The sequence below is a fragment of the Aquila chrysaetos genome, chromosome 10 (assembly GCF_900496995.4).
Source record: "Aquila chrysaetos chrysaetos chromosome 10, bAquChr1.4, whole genome shotgun sequence".
Classification (NCBI taxonomy): domain Eukaryota; kingdom Metazoa; phylum Chordata; class Aves; order Accipitriformes; family Accipitridae; genus Aquila; species Aquila chrysaetos.
Window position 1 is genome coordinate 16,579,575 of NC_044013.1, and position 19,578 is coordinate 16,599,152.

General features: G+C 42.1%; 1 protein-coding gene across 4 annotated transcripts; it reads left to right on the top strand.

The window, feature by feature from the left end:
- The first annotated feature begins 2,599 nt into the window (after positions 1–2,599).
- LOC115347358 (phospholipid scramblase 1-like) lies at positions 2,600–19,239 on the top strand. 4 transcript variants are annotated; one of them, XM_030028650.2, is made up of 10 exons: positions 2,667–2,717; positions 2,774–2,826; positions 7,604–7,635; positions 8,458–8,559; positions 11,226–11,395; positions 12,460–12,502; positions 13,594–13,814; positions 14,631–14,792; positions 17,260–17,421; positions 18,654–19,239. In XM_030028650.2, exons 3-10 carry the CDS (start codon positions 7,629–7,631, stop codon positions 18,711–18,713), a joined length of 927 nt encoding a protein of 308 aa, XP_029884510.1. In that variant the 5' UTR covers positions 2,667–2,717; positions 2,774–2,826; positions 7,604–7,628; the 3' UTR covers positions 18,714–19,239. The 4 variants fall into 4 exon arrangements, with proteins under 4 accessions (XP_029884508.1, XP_029884509.1, XP_029884510.1 ...); XM_030028648.2 differs by having other exon boundaries at positions 2,600–2,826; XM_030028649.2 differs by having other exon boundaries at positions 2,600–2,786.
- The last annotated feature ends 339 nt before the right edge of the window (positions 19,240–19,578 follow it).

Consider the following 19,578-nt stretch of genomic DNA (forward strand, 5'->3'; position numbering starts at 1 on the left):
CTTTGTTTTATAATTCTATCCTGAAAATAAGACTTGCATGTTGCATCTCATTAGGTTTTATCTGCACCTGTACACATTGTACATGTAATAATATCTAAAGGCTTATGAAGTGTGAAAGACAGGACTTTCAACAATATGAACAGAAGTTTAAAAGACCCTAATACTTTTTTTTTTTTTAAAGCTCAATTTATCATGTTTATTGAATGATCTGGGAACCAAAAACATTGAAGAAACTAGCAGGAGGATTCAGTATTAGATTCAAAACCTAAGAAAATATTTTGTTATTCACTGTAATGTGTTATAAAAAAATCTAGAATCTAATTGTTTTTATACAATCTAAAGATTAAAAATTCATTAGTATGTAAATGACAATCCATTACAGTAAGAATATAGACTACGTGTTTGTAGCCAATAGGAGTTCCACATGAATCTTAACAGTGACATTTAAAAATGTCTCTGCAGGCCAATCCTCTGCAATATATTTTACCAGTTCCTCTGTAACCCTGGAACATTTTATGATTAGCATCAACAACCGTTGCGTAAATCTACAATGACCCTTGTAAAATCAGGCATTTCAGTTTAATATATTCATGGCTGTGGGAAAATAATGGAAGATTGGCGAGGAGGATTGTAAACACACTCAAGTGACTTGCAGCTGGAGTATAGAAAAACACATATATTGTACTAATCATTTAGTCTTGTGTGTTTGATAAGTAGAAGACCTGCGTTTAGATAACATAGGCCTGTGATAGATTTAGAGGCACCCCATCGAACACGCTTGAGTTCCCTGCCCTGCTGTGGGAAAGATCAAACCACAGTGGTAAACTATGCCTGCGCGAATCGCTGCTATACAGGCAACAACAGCAGGGTTAGTGATCCTCTAGCACGGACCGAGCTCCGCGGTGCCTGCATCCCCGCCTGCGTGCCTCTGCCCGGGTGCTGCTTCAGGATGCCCCGGTTGGCAAGGTAACAAAGATAAATTTTGTCTTTGCATTTCTTCCATGGTTATGTCCTCGTTCCTGCGTCCTGCCTGTGCTGGCTCACACAATGGCTTATTTATGTAACATTGATGTTAACTGCATCTTTTGATCATTTTTAACCTGAAAATATTTGGAATATACAACACATTTTGTAATAAAGTACCTTCTTTCTTAAAATGTTGAGCTGAAAGTAAGGGATTTAACACTTCCCTGTCTTAATATCACGTGATTCAACAGCAAATGGGCCACTTTGAGATACCACAGTATGGTTTTGTTTGTTTGTTTGTTTGTTTTAAATAAATGTATGGTATACCTTACTTAACAGAAACCCTGATAAGCCTTTTTTTTAGAGTGATCATCTGGCTCCAAAGCTCCAGCTGCTTTTACATGAAAGACCTTCAGCAGCTCTACTGACACTCTCTTTTTGGGCCTCTCCATTCTTTATCACCAAAGGGCTGCTAATGGATGAAGGATGGCAAGTGGCTCCGCAGAGCCTACATGGAAACAGGAAGGTACCGTAAACTTGGGACCACGCACAAAATGTATTTGTAAACAGTCAGGTTTGAAATTAAAGTACTGTCTGTCCTTCTTGGGCTTCACCTTGTATGGTTCAATTTGTTATCAAAAGAGTAAACAAATTAATACGTGCCCCCATTCCTTACCCCACTTCTCACCATCACGTATGTCTGGATTCTGCATCATGAAACTGCCCCTTGTTGTAAGACTCACTATCTAGAAGCAAATGTTTTGGAAATAAAAAATACTTCAAGTTTTAGGAAACTTTTAGGAACTTCGGGCCTTTTCAGACTTAAAAAGTGTTTCCTCAAGCAATGTGAATGCACTGCACTATCTGTACTTCTCCAGATAGTACCATACCATTAAGTATTAATGTAGTATCAGACATTAGAATGAACCAAAGATAAGGTAATAATTTCCACAAATCACCTGTGTTTTCAGGAGATCTTTCAGAAATAGCGCATCAGGGTAAGCACCAATCAAAGGTGTTTGGGTTTTTTTTTCTTCCATTGACAGATATTTGACAGAAACCAGCTGTCTTTGCTGAACTTTTAGGTTACAGTGGAAACTTTTTCAGACAGGAGGAGGTGATAGTGTAACGATTATAGGAAACTTAAGATTTTTTTTAGGATTATACTCTACTGTGAATAGTCATTTGATACACATATAAAGGACAACAGTTACACGGGCAAGTTTGAACTGCCTCCTTAACGAAAAAACACCAGTGTCATTTTAGTTGTAGGAGTTATACTGAGGCAGAAGTTGCCACCTTCTACAAATACTGCACCACTTCATTTTAAGCGAACATCTGACCTTCCGTTCCGCTGCCACAGCAACAGAAGGCGGTTAAACGAGTCGACAGTGCTGACTCGCGCGGTGCCCCCAGCAGTGGCAGAGCCCTCGGCAGCGGCGCGGCGCCGGGGAAACGCTGCGAGCAGGCGCGACCGCGCTGCTGGGTCCGGCTCACAGCCGCGCTTTACTTGAAACAGGGAAGTGCCCTCGCTCCCCGCCCCTGCGCGGCCCGGCCCGCCCAGCGCGGCCCCCCCGGGCCGGCCCCGGGCAGCTCCCGCCCCGCACCTCCGGGGGTTCCGGGGGCGCCGGGCCGGGCAGGGCGGGGCGGCTGCGGAGCGGAGCGGAGCGCGGCGGCGGCGGGGTCCGGCGCGGCTGGAAGCGGGGCTCGGTGCGGGACTCCCTGCAGCGGCTCCTCGGCTTTGGGAACGGGTATTGTTTTGCTGTGAATATAAGTGTCTTTACCGTATGTGATTGATTTCTTCTAGGTGGTCCTTTCAGGTATTTACCGTATGTGATTTCTTCTAGGTGGTCCTTTCAGGTATCTATTTGGTTTTTTTGGTTTTTTTTTTGTTTGTTTGTTTCATCACAGGGATGCTTAATGATTAGAAGGGCCGTGTTTTCCAGCTGGGGATTGCACGTTAAGTTAGAAAATGTCTCCTCTCTTCAGCAGAGTAACTCGCTTGCAAAGACTGGTTTAAGGAGAGATCTTGCTGCCGAGGCCGTCCTGGGAGAGCCCTGCTCGAGAGAGCTGTCAGCAGCGGGCAGGGTTCACGCCATGGTGGTCCTGTCACCCAGCAGTGAAGCGAGCAGTGTTACGAGATGTGCCCTGGTCTCAGCGAGGCTGGATGCCCAGAGTGTGACCTGTTTTTTTTGTCTCTCAGGTGTTGGGACTCTCGGGTTTTAGGAGAGATGCCTATGTAAGGGGAGAGGGTACCTCTCAGAACAAAATACTTTTATGTCAACTTATAGCTCATTTCATTCCTTCTCTGAAGGCTATTTTGTTAACTTTAGTAGAAAATAACCTGTTTATCAACTAGATTACTTTTCAATATACTGTTTCTCTAGCAGTCAAGGTTAAAATCCAGTGGCCGAATAGTCTAATATGATGTGTTGATGAAAAGAAGTGCCGCAAAGCTAGCTAGGGTGAACTAATGCATGCCTCACAGCTATTTGGCTTTCTAAGTCTGGTTTTTGAGTCATAAACCTTGGAAAGGGCCTGGCTTGGTATTTAAATGGCCCCGTGCATGATGTTTATGCTCGGAGGCTTATGTTGATATGCTCTTGGCAGTATTTTAGTGTGCTGGATAAGAAACGAAACTGATTGTCATGCTAGTATACTGGTTTTTCTGGTAAAACCCAGAAGCTTTGTAGTTAACTGAATTAAAATATCTCTAAATCAGTTGCAGCATATCTACTGACATGCATCAGGGTAACAGAAATGTAGCTGTGTAACGCAGTTCTGAAAATGAGAAAGTGCCTGGAAAGAAACATGGACATTCTGCCATTTCTTAAAAAGGAATAATCTAGGGACGTTACTTCCTTACTGTTCCCTGAACTAGAACAGTTACGTTCTGACTTCCTTTGGAACCAGTATTTCCTCGATTTCCTTTCCGAAAGTTTTTGCCTGTCCTTAAATGCCTGGGCTCAAAACTCCTGGAGGGGGAAGAACACTGTGCCTGGGCACCTGGGTGTGCCTCTGAGAGTTGCTTCCATGTTACCCATTTAAATAATGATTCAAGAAAGTAAGGACAAAGTGAGGAACCAGTTGGGTGTGCTGGTGCTGGGTGAGAGGGTTTAGGCTATGGCAGCAGTTGACTGCAACATCTGAGAACAAAGGGAGAAAGTCTGGGAACACCTATGGATGAGGAGGAAGGCTGGCAATAAGGGTTCTAGATAGTACAACATATAGGGACAGGGTATGAACAATGAGACTTCTTGGTAGGAGTTTCTCTCGTGAGCAGTACAGCAAATGAGGTGTGGGGGTCTGCTGTCAGCTTGCTAACTCGCAGCTGAACGGCAGCTCTTGGCAGTCGAAGGACTGTGTTTTGTGTGTGTGTGGCGGTCCTTTCGTCTTTCGTTTCCTCTCTGCGACAGTGGTTGAGGCTGGAAGCCATGCTGGGGGGTTCAAGTTGTGTTTTTAGGAGAGGCGGCTGGCTGCCTGCAGGGTGGGCGGGCGGGCAGCCCCTGCCTTTCCCACTCCCGGCATGCAGGCACAGCGGGGGGACCTCAGACCATCCAGAGACTGTATTTTGTAAGGGTCATTCATTATCAGTCGGCCGCTTTGCATGAAGCGTCTCCAGTTGCCCCAGTGCTTCCTCCCTGCCAGCAAAACCACTTCTGCTTTCCCTTGTGTAAAGCAGAACGCAGGTATGTCCCCTCCTCAGAGAAAAGAGGGTATTTGTATCTCATCTATACTCCCTTTGGGAGAGTGGACCCAGAGCTATGAGTTACTATGGGAATCTGTCAAGAAACGCAAAACTCGTCGGCTTTTCCTGGCACAGGCTCCCTTGCATGGCTCTAACCCAAAATAGCCCCCCAGTGAGGGGTGAGGTGCTGGGAGCTGGAGCCTCGTCCTCGCCCTCCTCTTGCCCTTCTGCACTCCAGCTGGGGGATTTTGGGGAATGTTTGGTAAGCAAATACCTCAGGTAATGTAATAAAATGTGAAGGACCCTTATAATCCTAGCATAATTGGGGTTGGAAAGGATAACCTTTGGAGGTCATTTGGTCCATTCCTCTGCTTAAAGCCAGACCAAATTCAAATTTAGGTCAGATTGCTCAGGGCCTTGTAAAGTTTTTTTAAGATGTTCGCAAAGATATACAGCCGCTTTGTCTGGAACACCATGGCCAGCTTATTCACTCCAATACAACTTTCTCAGTTTATGTTGTGAATTCTTCAGGTTGCAGCATGTAGCCAGCGTAGCACAAGGGATTCTGCAGATACTGTTTTTGTTGAACCAAAATTAATTCAGTAATGGACTTCTACTTGCTGAAGAACTTTCTTTCTTTTTTTCTTTAATTCTGTGGAATTTTAACTCCATTACAAAGAAATAGCATTCTCCCTCTTTTGTATTAGTAGGAGCTAAATGCAAATACCTTTACTTTTCCCTGCTAAGTAATGTTTCAATGATTGTTCCCTGGATTTATTTTAAAACTGTTACTAGAACTAGTAGCACCTAGCAGCATGTAAAGCCTCATTTTATTAAACTGAAATGAAAATGTAGGCTTCAAATCATTGCTTTGTGTAACCTAGGCAGCTGGAACCAACACATTTCTAGGTGACTGCTCTGCCCATTGCTAGTGTTTCTTGACTGAGGTTTCACCAGAAGTAAATTTCCCCATGTGTAACAACATGGCTGAACAATATATTGTGCAATATAAAGGTTGACAGAAGTTGAGGTTTTGTTCCTCAATCCTTTGGTATTTCAGATTTTTATGTTATTTCACAGTCGTTATAAATGACTCAGATGAAAAGCAGAGCGTGACTGACAATGTGTTAATCTTGGTGACTGAATTGGAGGTAGTAGAAGGAGTCTAGATAAAAAGCAATAGACAAAAAGAGACAATTTTAATAAAACAAACAATCTTAACTACTCTCTTTAGCATCATGTCTGATGAAATGGGAGTTGAACTTTGTAAAATCCTTGTTGCTTTTCTAGCTATAGAACATACCAACATTTTCTACATCCTAGATTGCACAGTGGCATATATATGTGGTTGTAGGGAAAAAAAAGATTCTGGGCTATTATAAAGCCTTTCTTTTAAATAAATCACATGATTCTGTCTCTACTCTCCATTTACTGAAGAGTTCAGTTGTAATTCTCAGTATTTCACTGAAGTTCAGGTAGCTGGAACATCTCACAGTATAAACTGATAAACTGATCTTTTGCTAGTTTAAATAATGTTTTTTTAATTCATCTTTAATTTGTGCTATTCCTACAAGCTGGTAGTTTTGTCAACATATTTTAATGTGGTCATATATTTAACTTGTCAGTCTGTACTATCAACTGCGAGAGCAAGGTTTAAGTTATGTAGTTTAAATGTGTTCTTTCAGTTTTTAAAATTAGATGTATAATTTTAAATTATTTCCTATTACTTTTTTTTAACCTGTATTCATATGGGGACCAGAATCCAATTAAAAGTACGTAAAGCAGGATGGTGGTTTTGTTAGTAAAGTAGAAGAAAAAATAGATTAAAAAAGGAACACTTTAAGACCAATTTATTAAACAAAGAGTGTCTTGTGTACAAGTTGGGAAGTGAGCTAGATGCCATGTCATCCCAGAACCATTAAACATCCTCTTGTGACATCTGCTTTTACTCTCGGAGTGAAAAGCAGGAAGGAACTGCTTTCAGTTTCAGTTTAATTTCCAACTTTGAATGACCATCTTCATTGAACTGAACTAGTTGGAAGAACTGTAACAGACAAAATATATTACTAGTTTAACTTGAACCGCATTCTTTTTAAAGAATAACTAGGTTTATTGTTTACTTTAAAGCTTTAGATCCTATAAAAAGGAGCTCCTATACCGTTCTTTTTTATATTTCCACTTATGGATCTCCTGGCTATTTTGGACCTCTGTCTTTAATAGAAGTTGCTGCCATTGTCTTCCTTCTCTTGTTACGCCAGAGACTGAAAGGAGTATCTCTCAAGGTTGATGCTGGCATCAGTAAATGTTCTTTCTGCTTTTTTTAAAACTCATTTTGGCAACCCTGGAAGAGTAGAAAGAAAGAGACAATCAGTTGGCCCTTTCACTCATGATATTCTGCTGTGGAAGCCCACTGGCCTGTGCAAGCCCACCTTTTATTATCTATCATATGGAGACAAAAATTGGATACGTGATATTTAGTAGTACCACTTCAGAAGTGGAAAAGCATAAAGAACTGAATAGGTGGTAGCATGGCATCACGGCTGCTCCAGGATTTACCCAAGCAGGTTTTGTAGTCAACATCAATACTCTAAACCAGTTGCTCTGAAATTACTGCAGTAATTGGTTCATATGAATTGCATGATGTTTCTGAATGGCTGCACAATGGAGTCTTGCACTGCGATGAAATAACTGCACATCCCGATGCTTTCCTCTGAGTTGAGGATGGTTTCAGGGTATTTCATGAATGCAGGCATAGATAATTGAGACTTACATTGTGGTGGAGACATAGCCTAGAAGGAAGCTGAGATATTTAAAGCTTGTGTTTGTAATTCAGCTTTCTCATATGGTTTAGACAGGCAAGTACCTTTCATCAGTAATAAAGAATTTTGAATAACTCTTGTGTGAAATTATATATTAAAAAAACCATGAAATAAAAATGTTGTTTTGCAGAACAATTATAAGCAGATCCACAGCAATGCAAGGTGAGTAAAATAAAAACAAAATGTCATCTTTTGTTAATATGAAAGATAGCATGGATCCTTCCGAGGTGTTCAGGCAATATTAGCTTAGCTATCATTTTACCTTCTAATTTTATAAAATATGTATGAATGTTTTAAATGGAAATTATTTACATTTTAAAATGAAATCATTTACAAAACATATAGCTTACATTTTCAGATCTTGATTTCTGAAGTTAAATAAAATAAATAAATCATCTTGAAATTCAAGTTATTTCTGCTTACAAACTGAACTTGGTAATTGTTTTTAAATCCATAACCCTCTGAGTCTGCTGGTGAGGCATTAGAATAGTCCTAACTTGAAGAAATTGGGGGAAGATGTTTTATGTAGTGGAAAATGGCTCATTACCAGTCTGTTCTGTACAGGAGGGCAGCCTGTCAGTTCTCGGGCAATTCTTTGAATTAAAGCCTCCTTCTAAATATAATCGAACAAAGGCACCTCTGCTCCAGACAGAGTGAACTGACCCTGCTTGAGCAGGATTTGGACTAGGTGATCTCAAGAGGTCCCTTCCAAGCAAAATGATTCTGTGGTTCTGTGACATCTTCATGACATCATGTGCAATACCTGCCTTTTTTCTGCAGTTTAAGGATCAGAACTCCTTTAAGTTCCAGTAAGACGTTTAATATTTGAATAAATACAAGCTTGTTATGTAGTTTTTGCTATACAGAAAACAGTTACTTAATTTTCTTGTATATCTACCTGAAAAAGGAGGCAATGTTTTGGATCCTTCACCCTAGGGTGGGAGGAACTGAGCAATACTCAAAGTGTATGTTCCACTCTTCCAGCACATAAACCTGCCCCAGCAACTGGATTTTCAAACGCTAACTATGAGCCAGGAAATCAAGTCCCCTATGGCCACCCACAGTATATACCTGGGACTTACCAAGGTAGGTTGCTTGGCTACAAATCTGCTGTATCAGGAAATAAGCACGGGAAGTAGGAGGTTTCACTAGGGTGACCAGCTCTTATTTACTTTTCTGCTGTTTATTCTGTACAGTTTCTGTTAATTTCTGTTTTGCTGAAAAGTCATCTTCCATCCTTCTTGGTGCTACATGTTAGCGTGTGGTAAGCGGTACCAACAGTGGTAGAAGTTAAAAATGTTGGATGTTCCTCAGTGGTCACTGTGGGAAGTTTGTTAGCGAGGTGTTACTGATGCAAAGCAATTAATGTGTGGCAGCTTCTTGCTGATGATCAGATTTTTTAATTAACATGTTATTTTAGTTTTTCACTTTATTTCTCTCTAGAAATCCAGAACTGAGGAAAAAAACTATTTTCCCCTTGCAGTTCTGCTGGTCCATGTATTCTGTTCCTGTTTACTACTCTGTCGCTGTACTTTGCATGTGGTTATACCTTACACTTTCACTCATTTGCTTTTCTCCTCTTCTATCTCACTTTCTGCCCCATATTCAAAATGCACCGCTCCTAAATAGCTTCTCATGTTCTGGCAACTAACTGCTTTCTGAAGAACCAAATCACAATGAGCAATATCTAACAATCAGGCTCAAAGAATAGGTTACAGATAAAATGCAAAAAGTTTGGCCTAAGTTACTGTGCTGTTCCTAATTCAAAAATTGTGTACCTTGTGGCAAGGCAATCTGAGGTCTGCAAGTACAGGTAGCTTCAGCAGGGAATGAGCATGTGCTGCCTGTGCGATGAAGGTCAGGGGAGCATTTTTCGTTTTGAATAATTGTATGCGCATATACTTACACACAATAGCAGTAGATAGTCAATTTCTGTGCAAAGCCTGTGCTCAGACATAAAAGTGATTTTGTATTTGTTGTAGTTTAGCCCCAGCTGGCAACTAAGCACCACGCAGCCACTCACTCCCTCCCCCACAGTGGGATATGGGAGAGGGTCGGAAGGGTAAAAGTGAGAAAACCTGTGGGTTGAACTAAAGACAGTTTAATAGGTAAAGCAAAAGCCGCGCACGCACAAGCAAAGCAAACCAAAGAATTCATTCCCCACTTCCCATGGGCAGGCAGGTGTTCAGCCATCTCCAGGGAAGCAGGGCTCCATCATGTGTAATCGTTACTTGGGAAGACAAACGCCATCACTCCGAACGTCCCCCCCTGCCTCCTTCTTCCCCCAGCTTTATATGCTGAGCATGACGTCCTATGGTCTGGACTGTCCCTTGGGTCAGTCGGGGTCAGCTGTCCCGGCTGTGTCCCCTCCCAACTCCTTGTGCCCCCCCAGCCTGCTCGCTGGTGGGGTGGGGTGAGAAGCAGAAAAGGCCTCGGCTCTGTGTGAGCACTGCTCAGCAATAACGAAAACATCCCTGTGTTATCAACGCTGTTATCAGCACAAATCCAAAACATTGCCTAATACCAGCTACTATGAAGAAAATTAACTCTGTCCCAGCCAAAACCAGCACAGTATTCCATAATGGTGGATCCTTCTCTGGGGTGAGTGATCCTGCCACCCACAAGTTTTAAGGCACAGCTGTTTACATCACCTGAGGTACTGTCCTGCTTATGGCCAGAGAGTGAGCTTTCACATGGTATAGTCCATGTATTGTAATGTAATATGAAACATTGGTGCTGAACTGATTTAGGCTAAAGATAAGCCTACAAGTCATTATCTCGAACTATTTGTCTTTGTACAGCTCTACAAAAATACTCTTTGTGGCTTCTGCTTTGTGCTTGCTTCTGAGTAAAATACAAGGTTCCTCTGCATCAGATTGAAAGCCTATCTGCCTACCAGGAAAATATTAAATGAGGGAAAAAATACAGTTCTTGTTCTGTAACTTTCAATAGCAACTTCAGCAGCTTCAGCGACAAGGTCATAAAACATCTCTGTAGCACAGGCCGTGTTGCTGCAAGCAAGGCAGGGCTCTGTGCACAGCCCCGGGGATGTGGGATGGGTTGTGAGCAGTGCTGTGTGTGCCATCTGGTGGGGTGCTGAGCATGTAGACCCTGAAGAGCTTCATCAGAGCTTGTGTTTCCAATTGAGCGCTAGCAGGAGAAGACTTCCTTGGCATTCACAACATGTGGAACTATTTCTTCCTTTACTATGCACCTCCTCCATGAAGGAGTTTTCCTGAGTTTTGAAAGAGAATCCATTAAACAGACGACATCACACTCATCTGGTTTGAAAACTGCACATGAACTTTGCTAAAAGGACATTTCCTATCACATAAGTAGAAGGTGTAATTCCAGGAAAACTTTGTCTTAGAATTCCTCATTTGCTCAACTGACAACTTGTAAATGCCAATACTTTTCATGTATTTTAAGGTATTCTGTCTTCTCTACTTAGAAATAACCTTCATTTATTTATTTCTAATTTTTGAATTGCCTATCTTTATGTGAATAAAATTTCTGCTATATTCAAGAATGATGCATTTATTTATTTTGTTTGGTTTTGTCTGGAGGGATTAGAACTTCCCAATCCAGTGTAACTTCCTTCACGAAGGTTGTAGTATTCATAACTGAAATACATTGTAGGTATAAGGATCTTCACAGTTCAAAATGGTGAATGAATTAATCTTTTGAAGATCCATGGGGCAATTCTTTTCCAACATCTAACTTTCATAACTGCATCTCTCCTACCACCCTAGGTGTCGCAGGCATGGGGAGCTATGGCTTCCAGGTACAGGCCATGGGAGTCCCAGCTGGACTTGCTGTTCCACCCATCCAGAACCAGCCCATTGTGAAGGAGGGGACTATCTGGATGCCTATCCCTCCTTCTCTTCCCAACTGCCCTCCTGGACTGGAATACCTCACACAGGTACCTGCACCCTTCCTCCTTCCCCAGAGAACAGGTATTCACCTGAGAAGCAGCCTCCATCCATCAAGAAAGCTAAGAAAAGCATCTGCCTTTGTTGCAGCTCCGTGGGTTGCTGCTTTTGGGCTGCTAAGTGAAGTCTTTTGTAATGTGATTGATGCATGTTTGAGTGTGGAGGTGCCTGTTATGGCTGCAGCACTTCACAGAGTGCTCTCCTGCCAAGTGAGATGCTAAAGGACTGGGGGCACAGGTCTATCATACATCCTTCTGATTTCTGAAGCTACTGTTTGTGAGATGTAATGTGAATTGGCAAGGTGTATATAATATATATGTAATATGGGCAACTGTAGCACATTAGAGGTGCTTAATTTTCTACATGATGCTTTCTTCACACCTCTTCATAATGTTAGGAGAGGCGCTAGTCAGACTTCACAACGTGGAGGATGCTAATAGCAAAATAAGAATTGTTTCCACATTGCAGAATATGTCGTTGTACTGTAAAAGTACAGTTCATCTCATCACTAGGAGCAAATATCAAGGCTTAACACTGATGTACTGTTGCCAGTTTTGCAAACTGCTCAAAAAAAAAAAAAGGCATCAGTGAGGAGAGGCTGACTTTTCCCCAGTTTCACTTAGAGCTGAGCAGTAGCTGAGCTTCTGCTCTAAAATTTCTCAGTTTCCTGCTTTTGTCTGTATGGACTCCTGATATCCCAGGCATCTGGGATATGTGGTGTCAGAGGCTCTGTGAGGCTCTGTAGCTGAGCTACCGAGTCCTGAAAGGAGCACAGGCACATTAGCCCTGCATGCTTGTAACCAGGCTAGCTTGGCTACAACTTCTGCCATCTGCTCTGGTGCTCTGAAACGCTGTTCTACTAAACTGACAGAGAACAGGGCAGGGGGGATGGAGCAACTTCCACAGCTTTACCAGTAGATGACCTGCCTTTAGACAAAGTATTGATCAATAAATCTGCATTCTGAAATGAAACAGCAATGCTTCTTAAAACCAGATTTCTCTTAGTTACAACTTGTTAACTATTTATTCTGTTTAATTTTTCAACCACAAACAGATTGACCAGATATTAATTCATCAGCAAATTGAACTTCTTGAGAGTAAGTGAAAAGTATTTATAACAGAGAAATGTTTAAATCTAATAATCCCAAGAATGGTAACATTTAGACTTTCTTTGACACTACATATTTAAGGTCGATCACCATCTTTCTTTTTCCTGCCTCTCTTATCTGTCTCAATTCCTGCAGAAGTTGTGGAGGAGAGGAAGGAGAAAAGAGGAGAGCAAAGGATTTTAAGCAGGTTCTGTATCTTAAAAGATACATAGCAATGCGACTGAATAGTTTTGGTAGCTATTTATAGCTGAAGTCGCACATTTCCCATGTTATTCGTTCACATGATTTCTACTTGCCTCTCTTCCCTACTTGAAGGGCGTCTTTTCTGTCCTCTCTTACTCCATCTAATTCCATAGACTGGCATGTGGCTCCAATCTCATTTCCAGGCAATTCTGCTGTTTTACTGAACTGAACTGCTTGCTTTCTGCTCCCCTCATTCTGTTCACTTTAAGAATATCAAAGTCATGTTGTGTCTTTCAAATAGAAGAAATAAGATGGACCATCCATCTCGGCTGACACCTAATGCTGCTGTGTTTTCTTTCCATAATGCTTCAAAGAGTACTTTCATTTGTTAGAGAAATTAATCAAAATTTCTGTCCTGGCTCTTGTTGTTTTCTATTTGTGCTGCCGTGAATCTTGACTGCGAGGCTTTTTTTGGTGGCCTTTTCATTCTGAACGTATTTGTGCCCTCTAGAGCCCTTTTCTTGCTTCACCCACAAATACACAAGTTTATTTAATTCTCATCCCTTCAGCTCTTCCCTGGGAATCTTCCATGCTGTGTTATTTATAATTGTGGTGCTTGCTCTGGCAGTAGGTGTCCGTGTCTGGTGGGAGGGGACTGATGGACATCTCCATGCTCTTTCTGTGTTGCTGCATTCATGGTGTCTTCTCCTCTCTGAACTTCTCTGTCAGGCTTCTGTGCTTGAGGGTCCTTCCCCGCCACCTTCCTTTGCCTGTAGCTGCCTCTGACAGCGTTTGAGTGAGGCCTGCCTTCCCAAAGGGTAGCTTTAGAGTTAGCATGGTGACTTTTCTGACCAGACGCACCTCAGAAATTTAACAGTTCTGTTCCTTTTTTTCAGTTTTGACTGGCTTTGAAACAAACAACAAATATGAAATCAAGAATACGCTGGGGCAAAGGGTGTATTTTGCAGCAGAGGACACTGACTGCTGTACCAGGAATTGCTGTGGGCCATCACGACCCTTCAACATCCGGATTATAGACAACCTGGGCCATGAGGTGATAACGCTGCAGAGACCCCTCCGGTGTTCTTCGTGCTGCTTTCCCTGCTGCTTACAGGAGGTGAGTTGCTCCCTCTTGCCATCTTCCCTCACATGGGACATGGTCCACCTGTGCAGTTTTAAGATGAGGTTGTCTTGAATCAGGAGGTGAGGTGAAACAAGTCAGGTTTTGTCTGTAAGTTGTGGGGAAAGAGATCTGTGGGATTTGTGCATGGCGTCTCCTTGGTCTGGGAAGAAGCTAGTGTGCTGCAACAGTTAGGTTCGCTCTGGCCACTTCTGATTATGGTAATGAAAAATTTGATTCAACAGCATGTCAGGGAACTCGTGGATAGTGCTGAAATCTGTGCTGGAGATGGACTTGTGGTGTAAGAGTTGGGCAACGGTTTTCATAAAATAACAGCTAGAGTTTTCACTGTACTGCTGTGAAAGCTGTAGTGAAATTCAACACATGAAACGATGAGCTTTTTTAATATTAAAATAATTATGGGGTGATGCAACTTCTGAAGCCTCAAATCTGAGCCTACTCAGAATTCTTACTGAGGGATTTGTAGTAGCTGCATCCTGCGATGTCTTCACTGAATGCTTTGAGGATGCTCACAGCCTTTCATGACTAGACTTTGATCTTTCTACTGTAGATACATACCTTGCTTGCTCCACAGCCTTAGGAGGATCTTATTGTTTTCAGTGAAGGCAAAAGTTGCAATTTGTGTGCAGTTTTCTGAAAATGTTCACAGAAAATCCCATGCAGCTTCATGCATTGGAAAACCAGATTGTTGTGGAAAAAACTAGTGTTTGGTTTGTGTGCTAGTGTGGATTTTGTCTAACAAGTATATCAAAGCATGAACATTCACATGGCGATTTTCTTTTTCCTGTGAAGCTGGAAGTTCAGGCACCTCCAGGAACACCAGTTGGTTATGTTGTCCAGAACTGGCATCCCTGCCTACCAAAGTTTACCATTCAAGATGAGAAAAGAATGGATATACTGAAAATTATTGGCCCATGTGTTGTCTGCAGCTGTTGTGAAGACATTCATTTTGAGGTATGCAATGCTAAAAATTGTTTGTTTGTATCTTCTTTCAGATAGTAGTTTGATAGTAGTTTGTTGCTCGACTTATTACCTGTCAACTGAACTGTAGTATATATTAAGTAATTAGTACATAATCTTTTAATGCTAGTGTAATCACTTCACTTCTCTAGATATCTAGATTACCCTAGATAAGCCAGATAAACTTCCAGAAATGACATCTTAGAGCCACTCATCAGTGATCAGTGAGACTGATTCTCTGTGGTTGCACACAAATCTCTTAATTGAAATATTTAGCAGCAAAATCTTTTTGAATCTATTATGTTAGGCCCTCACAAGAAAATTTTATTCTCAGCTGTATTGGGTATTTATTAAAATGACTTCCTACAACCACTCATCTAATCATTTAATAATCATTCAATGACCAAGGAAATCAAGATAATTTAGACCTAAAATATAGATTTGAATGACTGAAGAGTTACATCTTCCACTTAAAAATAATAGTGATTAATGCATTGTTATTTTCATACACATTAAGTAGTGGATAGAATCACAATCATAGAATCGTTTAGGTTGGAAAAGACCTTTAAGATCATCGAGTCCAACCATTAACCTAGCACTGCCAAGTCCACCACTAAACCATGTCCCTAAGTGCCACATCTACACGTCTTTTAAATACCTCCAGAGATGGTGACTCAACCACTTCCCTGGGCAGCTTGTTCCACTGCTTAACAACACTTTCGGTGAAGAAATTTTTCCTAATATCCAATCTAAACCTCCCCTGGTGCAACTTGAGGCCATTTCCTCTTGTCCTATCGTTTGTTACTTGGGAAAAGGGACTGACACCCACCTTGCTACAACCTCCTTTCAGGTAGTTGTAGAGAGCAATAAGGTCTCCCCTCAGTCTCCTTTTCTCCAGGCTAAACCACCCCAGTTCCCTCAGCCGCTCCTCAGAAGACTTGTGCTCCAGACCCTTCACCAGCCTTGTCGCCCTTCTCTGGACACGCTCCAGCACCTCCATGTCTTTCCTGTAGTGAGGGGCCCAAAACTGAACACAGCACTCGAGGTGCGGCCTCACCAGGGCCGAGTACAGGGGGATGATCACCTCCCTGCTCCTGCTGGCCACACTAGTTCTGATACAGGCCAGGATGCCGTTGGCCTTCTCGGCCACCTGGGCACACTGCTGGCTCATATCCAGCCGACTGTTGACCAGCACCCCCAGGTCCTTTTCCACCAGGCAGCTTTCTGGCCACTTTTCCCCAAGCCTGTAGCATTGCATGGGGTTGTTGTGACCCAAGCGCAGGACCCGGCACCTGGCCATGTTGAACCTCATACAACTGGCCTCAACCCATTGATCCAGCCTGTCCAGCTCCCTCTGTAGAGCCTTCCTACCCTCGAGCGGATCAACCCTCCCTCCCAACTTGGTGTCATCTGCAAACTTACTGAGGGTGCACTCGATCCCCTCATCCATATCATTGATAAAGAGAACTGGCCCCAATAGCGAGCCCTGGGGAACACCACTTGTGACTGGCCACCAACTGGATTTAACTCCATTCACCACCACCCTTTGGGCCCGGCCATCCCAGCAGTTTTTTACCCAGCAAAGAGTACACCTGTCCAAGCCATGAGCAGCCAGTTTTTCCAGGAGGATGCTGTGGGAAACAGTGTCAAAGGCTTTACTAAAGTCTAGGTAGACAACATCCACAGCCTTTGCTCATCCACTAAGCAGGTCACCTTGTCATAGGAGGAGATCAAGTTAGTCAAGCAGGACCCGCCTTTCATAAACCCATGCTGACAGGGCCTGATCCCCTGGTTGTCCTGTACGTGCCGTGTGATGGCACTCAAGATGATCTGCTCCATAACCTTCCCTGGCATCGAGGTCAGACTGACAGGCCTGTAGTTCCCCGGATCCTCCTTCCAGCCTCAGACTGACAGGCCTACTAGATACACTAGTCTACCATTTAATACTTAAAATGATGTTGCAAAGAGTTGCTAAAGCAAATTTGGTATAATTTTATTTTGGGGACTAGTCTTTCACATGACCCTGAAGACCGGGGTCTTCTAACTTTAGGAAACATAATGGTGACAAAGGGCTAATCTCTGCTTCGCAACAGAAGAATGTAATTTGTTTAATTTTCACTTGAGCAGTTCCTGATACATGGCAGGATAAACTAATTCACTCTCTTGGCTAAAAGACAACACTTCCAGCAGAGTGTGTGTGTGTGCGTGCGGTAGCTGTCTTCCAACACCATTAAAGCATTGAACTCCACAGTCAGGTTTAGAATTAAGTTCATGTCTGTGCTACTTAAGACTGACTTTCTGATAGTCAAGGTTGCCTTTTGGTACAAACAGTTGCATTCAATGGCTGCATCAATTCAAATAACACAACCTGAAGCTTTCAAATGGATCTATCATGAAAAGGATTTGGGAATATTACGAATGACATATTTGATGTTGTTCTTTTAATTTTGTATTAAACTAGGTGAAGTCTGTGGATGAGACTTCTACTGTTGGGAGGATTTCTAAGCAGTGGACTGGGTTTTTGAAAGAAGCCTTTACAGATGCAGATAACTTTGGAATCACATTCCCAATGGACCTTAATGTAAAAATGAAAGCTGTCATGATCGGTGCTTGTTTCCTTATCGTAAGTCTGTCATTCACTGATACTTGAATATGAACTCATCTCCATGTTCAAGTTGTGCTGATAAAAGATTTGACTCTGAGCTCCTTGAAGTGGGTGACAGCTTGTTGTGAACTTCCTGTGTGTAAAACTAACCATGGAGGGCAACAAAGAAATTATTTCAGATAGTAAGCTTATTCTAGACTACATGAAGCGCTAACTGTATTTAAGCAGAGCTTCATACGTGATGGGACTGAGAAACCTTGTAAAGGAAAGACTCCTTACAGACTCATTTGCAGAGGAAAGCATGTTTTTGTGGATGGGGAGACCAGAAAAGTGAAGATCAGCAGTAGCCAAGAGACCCATCCAGAGCCAGAGCAGCCTGCTGAGCTGGTGAACTGGACAGCTGAATGCTGCAGCCAGTTCCTCCTGACTCTCCTTTTTGAAAGCATGTGAAGCACTGAGCTGAGCTGGATTAAATGCTCTCAGAGGAGTAATTTTCAATGGGAGGGACTTCTGTGGAGGCAAGGCACATCTAACTCGATACAGGACTTTTCTGCTGCACTCTGACTCCGTCATGTCAAATACTGCAGCGCAGCTCACTTTGCTCTTTGAAAACAGTGTGTGACACACTCGTGTTTCCACTTACCTGTGCAATTCAGCATCAGGTACCATTTCAAAAAGTGCTTCTGTGCTGGCAGAGCTGCAGAGGAGGAGGAAAGGGACATGTGAAGCACCATGAGTTTGGAAAGTTCTTACCAGCTTCTAACAAACAGCCCTGTGCGTGAACCAGGTTTTCCTTAGCTGTGCATATTCGTGTGCTACCATGTGCATGAAGTACAGCATTAGTGAGTGCGAGCAACCCAGGACTCCAGACACAGAAAATGGGGCCCCCAGATGTAAACTAAAGATAGTGACCATTATGATGGACGCCAGTTTGAGGTAAAATTGAGGGGACTGAGTCAGGTTGAACAAAGCCAGGGCAGGAGTCCTGAGTAAAGGAAGCATAGCTTTGGCTAGTGATAGTTTAAAGTTTCCATGTAGGTCTTTCACCACCTCTTTCTCTCTCTGTGGGTGTCCTATTCTGACAGAACCCAGGTGATGGGAGGGTGGAGAGAGGTGCCCCCACCTTCTTATCATTTGAGGTTTCGGAGAGGAAGGTGCTTTGAATACCTTGCAAAGCAACCAGGAGATCTCTGAACTAAGAATCACATTTAAGAAGTATTTGTTTTGTTTGCTTTTTGGTTCCTTCTTAGGACTTCATGTTTTTTGAGCATGCTGGTGATAACCAACAGCGAACAGGAGTTTGGCAATGAAATCTATAACTTTTATATAGAAGGAAGAAGAACATAAATCTCCCAACTTTCCAGCGGATTGCAGAGCTCCAGTAAGAACGTGAGGAATGTACATCTTGCGCTTGTAGATATATTTCTATAAACTAAAAGCTTTATGGTCTTTTTTTTTTTTTTGTAATCTGATTAAATACTTTGTAGTTTTCAAATAAGAACCCTTTGTCTGTACAGATCAATTTATAGAAATATATAGCAACCTTTTTTCCCAAGAAATTTGGAATTGTAAAATAAATACTCATAATTACTTTGGTTCCTAAAAAAGAGGACTACTTTTATATTCGATAGTAATATAAGCAGTGAGCCTAATAAAGAGGTCCTGGTCTTTTCCTCTGTATCCTTCTTTGGTAGTTTTGCCTTGGTGTTCACATTCTGTTGTTTCCAACTTCTTAACAAATATATACCTTCAAATCAAAGTAATCTAAGTGAACAGAACTATCAGAAATCACTGTAAAATTGTATTAATTAGCAATAAATCTGCTGTCAAATATGACTCCTTTACTGTAACTTAGTTTCATAATTTGCATTGTTTTGAAACTTAAGGCTTTGATTTTCACCAACAGGAGTTAGAGGAGACAGGAAATATAAATGCCTGTGGTTGCTTCCGTTTAATAATCCTTTAGTAATTGCTTTGTGCATGAGTGTGTTTCTTCCTGAGGCAAGGAAAAACTAGTTAGTTACTTTCTAGTTTCTCCAGTCCTCTTTCCTCTTCATTTAGTCCATGGTTTTCACAGATTGTAAGTCTGTCTGTAGGTGTGAGGGCACAGGAATAATAAACAGAACAATTCCACTTCAAAAGCAGATGCATGAAATGGCAGGTCTATCTCTTAGC